Source organism: Dipodomys spectabilis, unplaced genomic scaffold, assembly GCF_019054845.1.
Source record: "Dipodomys spectabilis isolate Male_0828 unplaced genomic scaffold, ASM1905484v1 ptg000229l, whole genome shotgun sequence".
In the NCBI taxonomy this organism is placed as follows: Eukaryota; Metazoa; Chordata; class Mammalia; order Rodentia; family Heteromyidae; genus Dipodomys; species Dipodomys spectabilis.
Window position 1 is genome coordinate 525,253 of NW_024870906.1, and position 13,423 is coordinate 538,675.

General features: G+C 56.5%; 2 protein-coding genes across 4 annotated transcripts in view; one reads left to right on the forward strand and one right to left on the reverse strand.

Moving 5' to 3' along the window:
• The first annotated feature begins 1,416 nt into the window (after nt 1–1,416).
• On the forward strand, nt 1,417–9,326 carry Chrna2 (cholinergic receptor nicotinic alpha 2 subunit). The gene is made up of 6 exons (XM_042697819.1): nt 1,417–1,489; nt 2,367–2,518; nt 2,911–2,955; nt 4,004–4,113; nt 7,061–8,087; nt 9,144–9,326. Exons 1-6 carry the CDS (start codon nt 1,417–1,419, stop codon nt 9,267–9,269), a joined length of 1,533 nt encoding a protein of 510 aa, XP_042553753.1. The 3' UTR covers nt 9,270–9,326.
• A 1,281-nt stretch (nt 9,327–10,607) lies between these two features.
• Ptk2b (protein tyrosine kinase 2 beta) overlaps nt 10,608–13,423 on the reverse strand; it is a 96,860-nt gene continuing 94,044 nt past the window's right edge. For all 3 annotated transcript variants that reach the window (XM_042697790.1, XM_042697791.1, XM_042697788.1), the window contains 2 exons: nt 13,254–13,334; nt 10,608–11,661 (listed from right to left, as the gene is read on the reverse strand). In XM_042697790.1, the coding sequence (XP_042553724.1) occupies nt 11,446–11,661; nt 13,254–13,334 (297 nt within the window). In that variant the 3' untranslated portion in view covers nt 10,608–11,445. The remainder of the gene's footprint in view (nt 11,662–13,253; nt 13,335–13,423) is intronic.

The window sequence follows — 13,423 nt, forward strand, 5'->3', positions numbered from 1 at the left end:
AGGCGCCAGTGGCTCACACCTGTAATCCTAGCTACTCAAGAGGCTAAGATCTGAGCAACTTGGGTTTGCCTAAGAAGCAAAAGCTCCGAGATGTTTATCTCCAGTTAACCACCAGAAAACCAGAAGCAGAGGTGTGGTTCAAAGTGGTAGAGCACTAGCCTTGAGCACAGAAGCTCAGGGATAGCACCCAGGCCCTGAGTTCAAGCCCTGCAACTGACCAAAAAAAAAGAAAGAGGGGGGGAGGGAGAGAGGGAGGAAAAAAGAAAGAAAGAGAGAGAGAGAGAAAGGGAGAAAATAAGAAAGGAAGGAAGGAAGGAAGGAAGGAAGGAAGGAAGGAAGGAAGGAAGGAAAGGAAGAAAGAAGGAAAGGAAGGAAGGAAGGAAGGAAGGAAGGAAGGAAGGAAGGAAGGAAAAGAAAAGAAACTGGGAAGGGCATATCAAGCACATAGCAGGCAATGATGAATACAAAACACTTTCTTATATCCAGTAAGGAGTGCAAGCCTATGGTAGGAAATCAGTCAGGTGTAGATGTGTCCATCAGAAACGTCCCAGTGGCACTCTGAGCCCTGCATAGGCCCATTCCTCAGTCGAAGGAAGGGACCTCTTCTTCTTCTTGATCCAGAAGGTGTTCATTCTTTCAATGGAACAGATTTTCTGAGATTATCCACACATTATAGAATTCATCGTTAGACACACTGTGGTTTGGGAAGTTGTGGATTCTCTGCAGAGTTGTGCAGCCAGGCCGCTGCCTAGTTAAGGGATTATTTTTGTTGTTACACAAGGAAACTCAGTGGCCATTGTCAGTCACTCCACTCCTGCCCCTGCTCAGCCCCTCACCCGTCTGCCTCCTTCCTCTCTAGATCTCCCTGGACAGACAGTTCACACACGGAGGGGCTGTCTGTGGCTGGCTTCTCTCACGTAGCACACAGTTTTCAAGGTAGCTCATTCGGCACATGTTGAACTTCATCCCTTTTTAAGGATGAATATATTCCATCATCTGGGTGTACCATTTCTTCATCTAGTCTTTGGTGGATGGACATTTCTGGCTAGGTATCACCCTGTTTTCTTCTGGTATGATTAGCCTGTTTTAAAGGTTGAGACAAGAAGGCCAGAATGAGGGGTGCCCCAGAGCCCCTGCCTGGTAGACAGAGCCGCCCTGGGAAGAAGAGGAAGCAGTCAGTTCCTCCATCGATCCAGGGACAGGCAGGGAGCCCTGCTCCCCCCGCAGGCCTGCCAGGGCTACTTGCTCATTTTTCACACCTCTGTGCAGAATGAACAACATGGACAACTTCTGTGTCATTCATGAGCCTTTCTGGGCACACACAGGGGCAGCAGAGAGACAGAGCCTTGCAGCCCTCCCTGCCAGCTTCCTGAGGCTACCCAGGGCACAGCCTAAAGCCAGCCCCGCTCTGAAGCCATGGGCAACTTCTGTCCTGCACTCCACTCCCTGACGAGACTCGGCCTGCTGTGGCTGCTTCTGATACCGGCAGGTGAGTGGAACCCACTCCACACAGACTCCGTGGGAACCTGCTTGGCTGGTTCACAGTCATGACCACGGCTGCAGGGGCCAGTGATGGCCTGATGGCTGGTTCTCTAGGGCCGTGGGCAGCTCTGCCGTCCTGACTGTCCCCTGCCTCACACCTCACTGTCTGCAGACCGTACCCTGCAGGGCTCCCGTGGGGGGCAGGGATCAAGGCCCGGGGGCCAGCCCCTGGGCTGTGACAGGCACTCGGGACACACGGCGTTCGTCACCGCCCCGCTCCCTGTCCCATGTGGTCCTGCTGTAGTTTACCATTTGCTGGGGACCAAGGCATCCTAAGGGGTGAGGATGTTTGTGGAACGCAGATAGAAATGGCAGCCAGCGGCTGGTCAGGGCTGTAGAGCTGCGTTGGCTCGGATGATCTGCTGGCTGCCCCGCTGGTCTGTCTGGAAGTGGGAGGGAAGGAATCTGCTTGCTGCTATACAGGGTGAAGCCCCCCCCCCCGCAGTTCACCCCCAGAGACCAGCTGTCTCCCCAATTCCTGTCCCTACTTGGGCTCTTCCCCTCTGGACTGAGTCTGGACTCTCCTGTGAATGCTCTTCTCCCCAGGTGCTGCTTGGCTGAGCACTTAGTCCTCACGCTTTCTGTCACTGCACAGCGGGTGGCAGTCAGAGCAGGAACCTTGTGGCATCTCAGCGCTGCCCTGGGCTCGGGCAGACATTGTTATGTTGAATCCCAACAAGGATGTGAGGCGGGGTTTGGAGTCACATGCCCAGTGGCCAGGACCAAGTGCAGGTGGTGAGGTTGGCACCTCTGCTTTGACAGAACAGCACCCAGCTCCTCAGTCTCAGGGAGCCCCCCCACCCCCCTTCTCTCCCGCCCCACAGCGTTGGTGCAGCGCGGCTCTCACAGCCTGGCCGAGGATCGCCTCTTCAAATACCTCTTCGGCAGCTACAACCGCTGGGCCAGGCCGGTGCCCAACACTTCGGATGTGGTCATTGTGCGCTTCGGACTGTCCATTGCCCAGCTCATTGACGTGGTACTCCAGTCCTTCCGCCCTGAACCCCACAGGATCAGTCCCCAGCTTGCCCAGCCCTTCCCTGGAGCCCCCTCCCCCCCACCAGCTCTCTCCCCCCTCCAGCTCCCCCCCCACATCAGCTCTCCCCCTCACCCAGCTCCAGCCTGGACCCGGCCTGCCCGGCCTGCTCTTCCTGGGTTGCCTCAGTTCTCGGCCCCTCCCGTGCACTGGTTTGCAAGTTCCCTAAACACACATCCAGAGCACCCCAGGGTGACCCTAAAGAATCTGAGGGTCCATGGCAGGGCTGGGGGGCGCTGGGCTTGGGGATCACAGGAGAGGGGCCTCCTGCGTGCCCTTGCCTTCTAGCCTGGCTAGCCACTCTTAGTTCTTACTTTCTCTCCGCTTCTGCTCAGGACGAGAAGAACCAAATGATGACCACCAACGTCTGGCTGAAGCAGGTGAAGGGCTTATCTCGCTGGAGGGATTGAGATACTGGGCCTCAGCCCCACCCAGAACCTAGGCACAGAGGTGTTGAATTCAGGGTTCACACACAGGGCATGTGGGCTGCTCTAAGCCAGCTACCTGCAGACTGCTTCTCTACGGCTGATTCTGCTTCTCTACGGGGCTGGTTCGTTTGTGGCCAGGCTCTCTCTGTCCTCCTCCTGAGAATGTCCCCTGCACGTCACCCAACAGTTCTCAGGGAAGCTCCTTGTATAGTCACTGCAGCCACATGCTGCCCGTTTTACAGCAGAGGAAAGCAAGAAGCAGAGAACCGCTGAGCTAGAAAAGTGGGTCCCCAGGTCTCACGTGTGTCCGGCTCTGAGCCCTGGGCTCTGCCACTAGAGAATTCTGTGTGCTGAGGGCCTAGGCACTGAGCTCAGGGAAAGCAAGGACTCGCTGGTCACGTCTCACGGTTTTGTGGTTGTGAGGTCCGGTGGCTCCTCAGCTAAAGAGCCTCCAGGAAAAGACCCTGAGAGTCTACAGAGAGAGTGAGGGGTCCAGCCAGGGTCAGCGGGGGCCAGGCCGCCTATGGGGAGCTGGGCCAGCCAGCTGGCCCCTCACAGCCTCCGCGTCCTCCGCGGGGAAGTGGGGACAATGCCTCCCACAGCGCTGTCCCGCCCGTCTCCGCGCAGGGCGCCGTCCTGCCCGTCTCCACGCCTGCCTGTCCTTAGCGTTCTCGTCTGTCGAGAAAGCCGTGTCCCCCGGGGGCGGCTGTTCCTGGCGGAGGGTCACACCTTGCCAGCGGCAGCGACTGTAATGAGTGACTTCCCGCGGGTGCATGCCATGGTGCGTGGGGCGTTCCCCTGGGGAGCCCAGGCTTGAGGGACTAGCCTGCTGTACCCCACGTCGGGGAGAAGCAAGCGGGTGCGTTCTCTGATGGTGTGCCCGCTTGCCAGGCCGGAGCCCTCTCCTGGCGCAGCATCCCCTGTCAGCCATTCTGTGGGGCTGGCGCGGGGCTGGGCGCCGGGCTGCGAGGTAATGACCGCCTCCCGTCACCCACCGCAGGAGTGGAATGACTACAAGCTGCGCTGGAACCCCGCTGACTTTGGCAACATCACCTCCCTCCGGGTCCCTTCAGAGATGATCTGGATCCCCGACATTGTCCTCTACAACAAGTAGGAGCCTCTGGAGCCCCCCCCCCTCCCCCCCGCCTGGAGGCCCCTCCGGTGCTTAGCCTCTTGCTCCCTCCTTCCAACCTGCTAAGCTTTCTAAGGGTCTACACCAGCATTCACTGAGTGCCGGCTCCACCAGCAGCCGGCGCTAGCTGAACAAGGTTTTCCAGTGTTGAATATTCTTGAAAAACATGGTGCTGGCTCTCTAAAACAGCCAAGGGTAGGAGTTGAGGATGACGGTGCTGTTGGAACGGCTCAGTCGCGCCCTACGGTAATAACACCTACACCAGAGACATAATCACTTGGTTTGGTTTTTCTTTTCTTTTCTTTCTTTCTTTCTTTTTTTTTTTTTTGGTCGGTCGCAGGGCTTGAACTCTGGGCCTGGGCGCTGTCCTTCAGCTCTTTGGCTCAAGGCTAGTGCTCTGCCACTTGAGCCACAGTGCCACTGGTTTTCTAGTAGTTAATTGGAGATAAAAGTCTCATGGGCTTTCCTGGTTGGGCTGGCTTTGAACTGCAATCCTCAGATCTCAGCCTCTTGAGTAGTTATAATTACAGGCATGAGCCATCGGTGCCCGGCTTGTTTTTTCTTCATCATTTTATTTGTTAGTTGCCTTGTATATAAGACCAAAAGGGATGAAAGGCTCATAAGTGAAGCCCATAGAAGACAGGGGCAAAATGAACCCACTCAATAATTAACATTTTGATAGAAGAAATGGAAATATACATATATATATTTTTTAAAGAAAGAAAATGTATAGTTTCACTGGTGTGTGACATCAGGCAGACAAAGTTAAGTGTTAAAATGTAAAAGCCGATGTGACAGTTGTCTAAAAATGTTTTCTGGAGCAGGTCTGTAGGAGCACGCCGATACCTCGGGAGGTATGAATAGGTGAAGAAAGGCCCTGTGGTTGGCAGTTTATAGATAACAGTGTCAGCACAGCGTCTGCCACACATACAACGTCCCCCCCACCCCCCCAGATCTGTGGAAAACATCAGAGCACAGGAACCTTTGGACTGCTGCAGGAAACCTGTGGGACAGAAACACAGACAGTAGGAGCCTACTATAGAAATGCTATTTTTAAACAATAGGACAAAGAGGAGGGTCCTCTCTCTCTCTCTCTCTCTCTCTCTCTCTCTCTCTCTCTCTCTCTCCAGATAGGTCAAAGGAAAGCAGTAATTCCTTACACTGTCTAATCCTGGGCAGGCCCAGAGTCTCCCCAAGCCATGTTGGGAAACACCCACTTATCACCAGGTGCCTCCTATTTGCCGGTGCTGCTGTTGGAATCTGGCCTGGCCCCTTCCTGCTCTGCGCCCAGGAGCTGGCACCCTGGTTCCTTCTAGTTTTTGTGTCCTGTGCAGAGGTCAGAAACAGAGTCCAGGGGTCAGGAATGACTTGGAGTTTTAAGATTGCCAACAAAGCTTTGGTCGGTGTCACCTGACTATTACACGAAAATACTCTGATAGGACCAAGACCAGTCTAAAGTCTCTTAAGCCTATTTGGTCCGGACACAGCCTCCTAATGATGAGCAGAGATCAACAAACCAGCACTGTTCCCTTCCCGATATGAGAGTGTGTTGCCATCTAATGGTGACTGTATAAAATTGCCAAGTGCTTTTTCATTATTTGAAATATGAAGGTATTTATTCAAATCAAAGTATTTATGTTACGATATTCATATTAAGATAGCTCTTGGAATAGCCCAGGCTGGCTTCGAATTCACAATACTCCTACCCCAGCCTTCTGAGTTCTGGGATTACAGACCTGTACCACCACCACACTTGGCTCTTTTCAAAAGCTAAACTTTTGCTTGCGGTGTTGGCTGCTCTCCTTCACAGCTCCTGTTTACAGTCAGCCTCTATCCCTACCCTTGAGCTACTGTGTGGGAAAGAATGTTCTCTGCTCCTGCGACTTCTGAATCCGAGGATGTAGGGTTAGCTTTGGGTATTGGGTGGGAAGGAACGGAGCTTAGAGCCTGGGACGTATCAACACCAGTGGAATCAGGGACTTTGGATACTGAGTCCCATAACATGATCAACTTCATCTCCACCACCACGAGTCACATCCCGCCGGCCAGCCCCGGTGTGCCCTGGGAGAGCTGTCCTTAGCCTGGTCTGTTCCTTGTTGCTCTGAGACCTTCTGCTGCGATAGTCTCTCCCCGTCTCCTTACCCAGTCTCACCATGGTGGTCAAGGCCTTGGGCGTGGTGTTGATCACGACCGTGTTGGCCCCAGCAGCAGGGCCTCTTTCTTCTGAGGTGGGAAGAGCACTCTGAATGCCCCCATGGTGTGCTCAAAGTGCCTCCTGGTGGCAAAGCCCTTGGGAAAGGTGGCTCCTTCTCTGTGGGTCCCCGAGCGCCTCAGGTAGAGTCCTTGTCCTGATGAATGAGGCTGGCTCAGAACCACATGGTAACTGTGTGGACTCCACCAGCCCGAAGCCTAGTTCTCTTCTGAGCAAGGAACAAAAGATCCAGGTTGAAAAGTCATGATTCTCCACTTGGGAGCTGACCTGCCATTTGTTATTAAGGGAAAAATGCACTTAAAATGGATCCGTCTAGAATACTAACGGAATAGCTGTGTGTGTGGGTGCACGTGTGTGCGTTCGCATGTACGTGCACAAGCCTGTGTTCCCAGCTACTCAAAGACAGAGTTAGCTTGAGACCCCCTTTGAAAATAAAAAAACGCCAAAGGGCTAGAGTGTGGCTCTTAGTAAATTTGAGTCCCTGAGTAATTCAGCTTCCAGTATTGTTTAAAAAAAAAAGTTAAATAAAACGAAACAAGCAAACTACTTATAAACACTGTGACTTCAAATATGCCACAGGAGTGCAAATCTGATCTCTCTGACAGCCCGACTGCACGTTTGCATGGCATGTACCACTGCCCAGCCGGCAGCGGACTTGGTGGTTGGGGTGTTCCGCGTGCAGACCCCCCCCCCAGCTCGTGTCCTCTCTCCAGTGCAGATGGAGAGTTTGCGGTGACTCACATGACCAAGGCCCACCTCTTCTCCACGGGCACCGTGCACTGGGTGCCCCCGGCCATCTACAAGAGCTCCTGCAGCATCGACGTCACCTTCTTCCCCTTTGACCAGCAGAACTGCAAGATGAAGTTCGGCTCCTGGACCTATGACAAAGCCAAGATCGACCTGGAGCAGATGGAGCAGACGGTGGACCTGAAGGACTACTGGGAGAGCGGCGAGTGGGCCATCATCAACGCCACGGGCACCTACAACAGCAAGAAGTATGACTGCTGTGCTGAGATCTACCCCGACGTCACCTACTACTTCGTCATCCGCCGGCTGCCGCTCTTCTACACCATCAACCTCATCATCCCCTGCCTGCTCATCTCCTGCCTCACCGTGCTGGTCTTCTACCTGCCCTCCGAGTGCGGCGAGAAGATCACGCTGTGCATCTCTGTGCTGCTCTCGCTCACCGTCTTCCTGCTGCTCATCACCGAGATCATCCCGTCCACCTCGCTGGTCATCCCGCTCATCGGCGAGTACCTGCTCTTCACCATGATCTTTGTCACGCTGTCCATCGTCATCACCGTCTTCGTGCTCAACGTGCACCACCGCTCCCCCAGCACCCACACCATGCCCTGCTGGGTGCGCATGGTGCTGCTTGGCTGTCTGCCCCGGTGGCTGCTGATGAGGCGTCCCCTGCCCCCCGTGGAGCTCCGGCAACCCCCCGATCTGAAGCTCAGCCCCTCTTATCACTGGCTGGAGAGCAATGTGGATGCCGAAGAGCGGGAGGAGACAGATGAAGAGGAGGAGGAGGAAGACAGATGGGTGTGTGCGGGCCTCCCGCCCCCCTCTGTGGGGGTCCTCTACTCGCGTGAGGGCCTGCGCGCGGGAGTGCCAGGGCCCAAGGCCGAGGCTGTATCACCGCCGGACGGGGAGCTCCTCCTGTCACCCCAGATCCACAAGGCTCTGGAAGGCGTGCACTACATCGCCGAGCACCTGCGGTCGGAGGATGCCGACTCGATGGTGCGTTGGGCAGGGTGAGGAGCTTAGCGGGGCGCCATCTCACACCCTGGACACCGGCTTGGACCAACTCGGTCTCTGTTCCTGAAGACTGGCATGTCCTTCAGTCGTGGCTCTGGGCAGCTCTGTGGACGCTTGCTGTCTAGGGCAGAATACCGTGGTGTAGAGATAGCCCTTTGCTGGGCCCACCTGGAAGGCAGCTAGCGGCGAGGGAGATGCTCACACGCTGGCTTATGCCAAGGCAGCCTCTTGCCAGTTTTCCTTGCCATTGCCGAAGAGGTGGGGACAGGGCCTGGCAGGTGGAGAATCCAGGGATACCAGTCTGGTATCTATGACCTCCCCTTTGTACCAGGGCTCTCCTCCACAGGCTCCAGGCCTCGGGTGAAATTCATTCTTCACCCACAGACACTGCAGATTCTTACTTGTAGCAAGGTGGGGGTCTTCCAGCCCTGTTCAGTGCCCCATCCCATGCCCAGCATCAGGGCTCACCTTACCCGCCCCGCAGGGATGGAAGGCCAAGGCGGGTACTAGGCGGCTTTGTTAGGTGGGTAAGAACATGAATACTAATCTGCAGGCGATGAGGAATGCAGAGCCCCTGACTTGGGCTGTGAGCTCAAGCCCCACGAATCCTCCCCTGTGCCCTCCCCTGCTCCCGCTGCCCTGCCCTGGACCTCGCCTCAGCTGCCTGCTTCCCGGGCAGTGTGGACCAGCACAGTGTGGACTTTGCACTTGCTGGGCGCGGCCCCGGGAGGGCCAGAGCCACGCTGTGCCTCCACAGTTCTAGAACCTCTGGTCCTTTTGGCCTCTTGGGCGTGGCTGCATCCAGAGGGCTCTGGGCCACGTGGAGGGTTGGGAAGGCTGAACTCCTGGAGGTGGGCTGCTGAGCCTCGGGCCAGCCCCGTCCCCTCCATCCACTGCCTAACTGTGGCTTTAGCTTGATGGGGGCCTCGGCGGGGCAGTTGCCGCTGCCCTGCTGTCATCCCCAGAGGCCGGGCGTGGGAGGGACTTCCTCTCTGCAAGGCCTGGCCTCTATCTCCATGAGCTCATTTCTACTTGCAGGTGAAGGAAGACTGGAAGTATGTGGCCATGGTCATCGACAGGATATTCCTCTGGCTGTTTATCATCGTCTGCTTCCTAGGAACAGTTGGGCTCTTTCTTCCTCCATTCTTGGCTGGAATGATCTGACCTCGGTCCCTCGGTCGCTTCCAAGAGTCTTGCAAGCCTCACCTTTCATCTTGAACTGCGCTGACTCGGGGGTACCCATTAGGGTCCACATCGTCTGCCTACGGCGGCTCTGCGGACCCCTAACCTGGTTCTTGCCCTGATTTTACTGCACTGGGTTCGGAGACTATTGACCAGAGAGCTCTATTTTAGATGCTGAGGAACTAGGGAAGATGAAGGAACTTGCCACACAGATTCCAGTATGGTGGTGTGGAATAACTAGATGTCCTTGAAGAAGCAAAAAGGAATCTAAGTGACAGAAGGGAGGGGGCGGGGTGAAGCAGAGGCCCGGAAAGAAACGGAATACAACCTCTAGAGGAGGAGCTTGGGGGAGGAAGGGGGGCCTGGGCAGGGGCTGCACCCATGCCTCTCACGCCCTGGTGAGGGGCTCCGCACATGGACACTGGTTCTGAGCGGGGGATGGGGCAGCTGGATGGCTTTGGGGCCTGAGACTGCTGCTTCAGGAAGGGCCTTCCCCGAGCCCTGCCATGAACACAGCTCACTCGGAACCCTCCTGCGCCGCTTGGGCCTGCTCCACACTGTGGAATAGGGTATCCCCAGAGGACTGGGCCTCTCCTGACTTCTGTCCACCGCTGAGGGTGGGACCCCAGCTCTCTCTCGCCAGTGAAGAGATTCCCAGGCGGGGAGCAGAGTAGGGTGCGCTTCCAGTTTCTTTCAGTCTTAGGGTCCCTCTTTCTGAGCTCCACATGCCTCTCCCTGACAGATCCAGGGTAAACCTGCTCGTGTGACCCTGGCCCAGACTCTGCTCCTCAGTTCCCTCCCAAGACCCCTGCATAGTGGCCCATTCTGGCCTCGGGTCTTCTCTCTCCCTATGAACACAGCCCAGCCTCCCTTCCCCTTTGCTCCAGGCTTCTATGCCACCACTAGTCTGGGGGAGGGGGGTGTTAGACCCCTGCCCATCTTGCATGTGAGTAAAGAGATGAAATCAAGCTGCCTACTGCTCTCCGAGGTGTGACCTCTCCTTGCCGGCTGTATCTCCCCATGCACATCGCTCAGGCCCTCCGGAACCCAGGTGGGCTTGGGGGCAGCTGCGAGATGCCCCAGGTTCCCAAGGAAAAGGACTTTGAGTTACGTGGCCATGTGGACCACGGCAGAGCAAAGGGGGGAAAACGCATACCCGATCCCACTGTTGGGGTCACCATGTGCTCTCCATGAGCAAAGCCCAGCACGGGTCACTCTGATCTGTGTCCGTCAGGAGCACAGTGGATTTCTTCCAGGGCTGTGGTTCAAGGTCAGCATTCTCCCAGAAGGAGTGGATCAAACAGTCAACCCAACCACAAAGCAAATGGTAACAATTTTAATTCAACCACAAGGCAAATAGAAAGAAGGTAAAAGAATGTGCTACACAAACACGTGAGAAAAGAGGAGGGCAGAGAAGGAAAGGGGGGAGAGGAGAGGAAGAGTAAGAAAAGAGGGAAGGAAGGAGGAGGAAGTTAGGAAATGAGAGAAGATAGGTGCAGAAGAGAGCAGAGCGTGGTCCAAATCCTGTTGCGGCCTCCGTCCCGTCTCTCTGCCTTGTTCCCTGACTGACACCTGGTTTCACAACAGTGCAGCGTCCTTGGCCCTGGACGATGTCCCAGGCCCAAGTCAGTCCACACCAAACTCACATTAAATAAACTCCAATGTACACTGTACAAGAGGGATCAGGCCCGATGCTTTCTCACCACCTCCTGCTCCCCAAAGCTGAGCCCCTTTCTGGCCCTCCGTCAGCAGGGGACCCCTGAGGCCTGGGGAGGTCAGGGAGAGGACCCCTTGGCTCTTCAGCGGGCCTGCCATGTCCATGCATAAAGCAATCTCGGCCGTGGGGAGCACCACTGTGAGCCCCAGGAAACCCCAGCACCCAAGCTGGGGTGGGGGTGTGTGTGTCGGGCAGTGGCAGCACGCCCGCCCTCTGAACCATACGTCACCCCGGCCCGTGTCCATGCCCAGAATCCCCTCTGTCCAGCTGCAGCCTGAGCAGCACGGTCTGGGTTAGGGTGGGAGCAGGGGGGTCGTGCAACAGGGCGAGGGAAAGACTCCCGTCAGCCTTCCCCGGAAGACCACGTGACCAAAGGCAAGGCAGGGAGGCACACGACACACAGGGCGGAAGGCGGAAGGCGCGGGCAGGCGGCCCGCCCGGTCACTCTGCGGGTGGGCGGGCCAGATTGGCCAGAACCTTGGCCTGGTCCACGGCGTCCAGCAGGTTCTTGGCGTCCACCGCCAGGGTGTGGGAGGCCGTGAGCATCTGCCGCTTGCACTCCTCGCTCAGGGAGGTCACCGCGTTCTGCTGGGCCAGGCGCATCTTGTTGATGAGCTCCGCCAGGTCTTTGTTGAGCAGCTTCTGGGTGCCCTCAATCTATAGGGAGGTCACATGGGAGAGGCCAGCTGCTCAGAGGGTGGGAAGGGAGTCAGAGTTCTCAGGGAGTGAACTGGACCCGAACTTAGACCGGATCCAGTCCTCCACATGGCACGGGTCCAGATCCACCAGGCCTGACCAACACACGTTCCAGACCCCCAGCCAACCAGGGAGCCCGAGCTAGCCTGACATGCCCGCCCTTCGCAGCGGTAGCTTTTCATTGGCCAGCAGTCAAGCTCACCGTCCAGTCAAACACACCCACCATTTGTTTGGTTGTCTAGGCCTCCCTGGGAACACATCATCATCATCATCATCACCATCACTACTACTACCATCGCTGTTGTTATTGCCACTGCCTCCTGGTGCCCAGCCGTCAGACCCTGAGGGTTTCTCATCAAGTGGATGGGTCAGGGAGAGAAAGGCCATCCCTAGTGTCAGCATCAGGCCTGCCTCTCTGTGGGTTGTGGCTGTCACCCAGAAGGTGAGAAAATGTCCTAAACACTCTTATTCTGCCCCGCCTTGAGCAGCCACAGACTGCCCACAAGGACAGTGGCCGGCCGCGCCGCGTGGCTGACGGCTCACAGGCCTCCATAGGAGCCTGACAACTGGCTATAGACATTTTCCTGGGGACAGAATAGCAAGCTGCCACGAAGTCAGTAGCATGAAACAGTGCCGATGCGTTCTTACAGAGCTGGAGATCGAAGGCTGAAAGGCAGGCATCCGCGGAGACGCTCCATTCTAAAGGCTCTGGCTGTCAGCAGGGGTGACAAGCCTGTCCTTGCTCTGTCCGGCCCTGAGGCCGTGGCTGCCTTGGCTGGGGTCCCTTCCAGTGGCAGTGGTACTCCAGCCTCAGCTCTTGTCATGAACTCCCCCCCCTTCATCTCCCTCCCCTCTTTTTTGGTCGGTCATGGGTCTTGAACTCTGGGCCTGGGCACATTCCCTCAGCTCTTCAGTTCAAGGCGAGCTCTCTACCACTTGAGCCACAGCACCACTTCTGGTTTTCTGGTGGTTTATTGGTGGTAAGAGTCTTGTGGACTTTCCTGCCTGGGCTGGCTTTGAACTGTGATCCTCAGATCTCAGCCTCCTGAGTAGGTAGGATGACAGGCATGAGCTCTGCTTCCCTTTTACCTGGACCTGTTGTCTATACCAGCCCCCCTGGGTTATCCATCCGGTATAACCTCCCTGGCTCCAGATCCTTCACGTCATATCCGCTGGCTCACTTTTACTAGGCAAGATAACATGGACACAGGTGCTGGGGACTAGGGTGTCATTGAGAGTCATTGCTTTTGTCCACCCGCAGACTCCCATTTGGACATCAGCAGAGGTTTGCTAACTCAGTGGCACACAGAGGACAGAGGGATTCTGGGTAAGCCACAGTAGGACCCTCACTGGGGAAGAACTCTGCAATTAGGCGCTGGCCCTCTGGGGCCCTCTGGTGGTCGCTGCTCAGATGCACAGTGAGAGCTTGCTGCAGGGGTCTTGGACAGGCAGACAGGAAGCCCCTGGGCTGGCCCTGCGGGGCGCCTCCCTGGCACAGGCGGAGGCTGGGGGGCAGTGACCCGTGCGGAGAGGTCTGGGGTGATGACACTTACCTCCGTCCTCGCAGACGACGGCAGGGAGGGTAAGATGCTATCCACGCTCCCGATGAGCTTCCGGAGGGTCAGCCCCACGTTCTGCGGGGACAAGGGGCAGGGCAGCGGTCACGGCTTGCTTTGTGGGACCTGCGCGCTGAGGCTGCCTGGGACTGAGTTCTCTGACTACC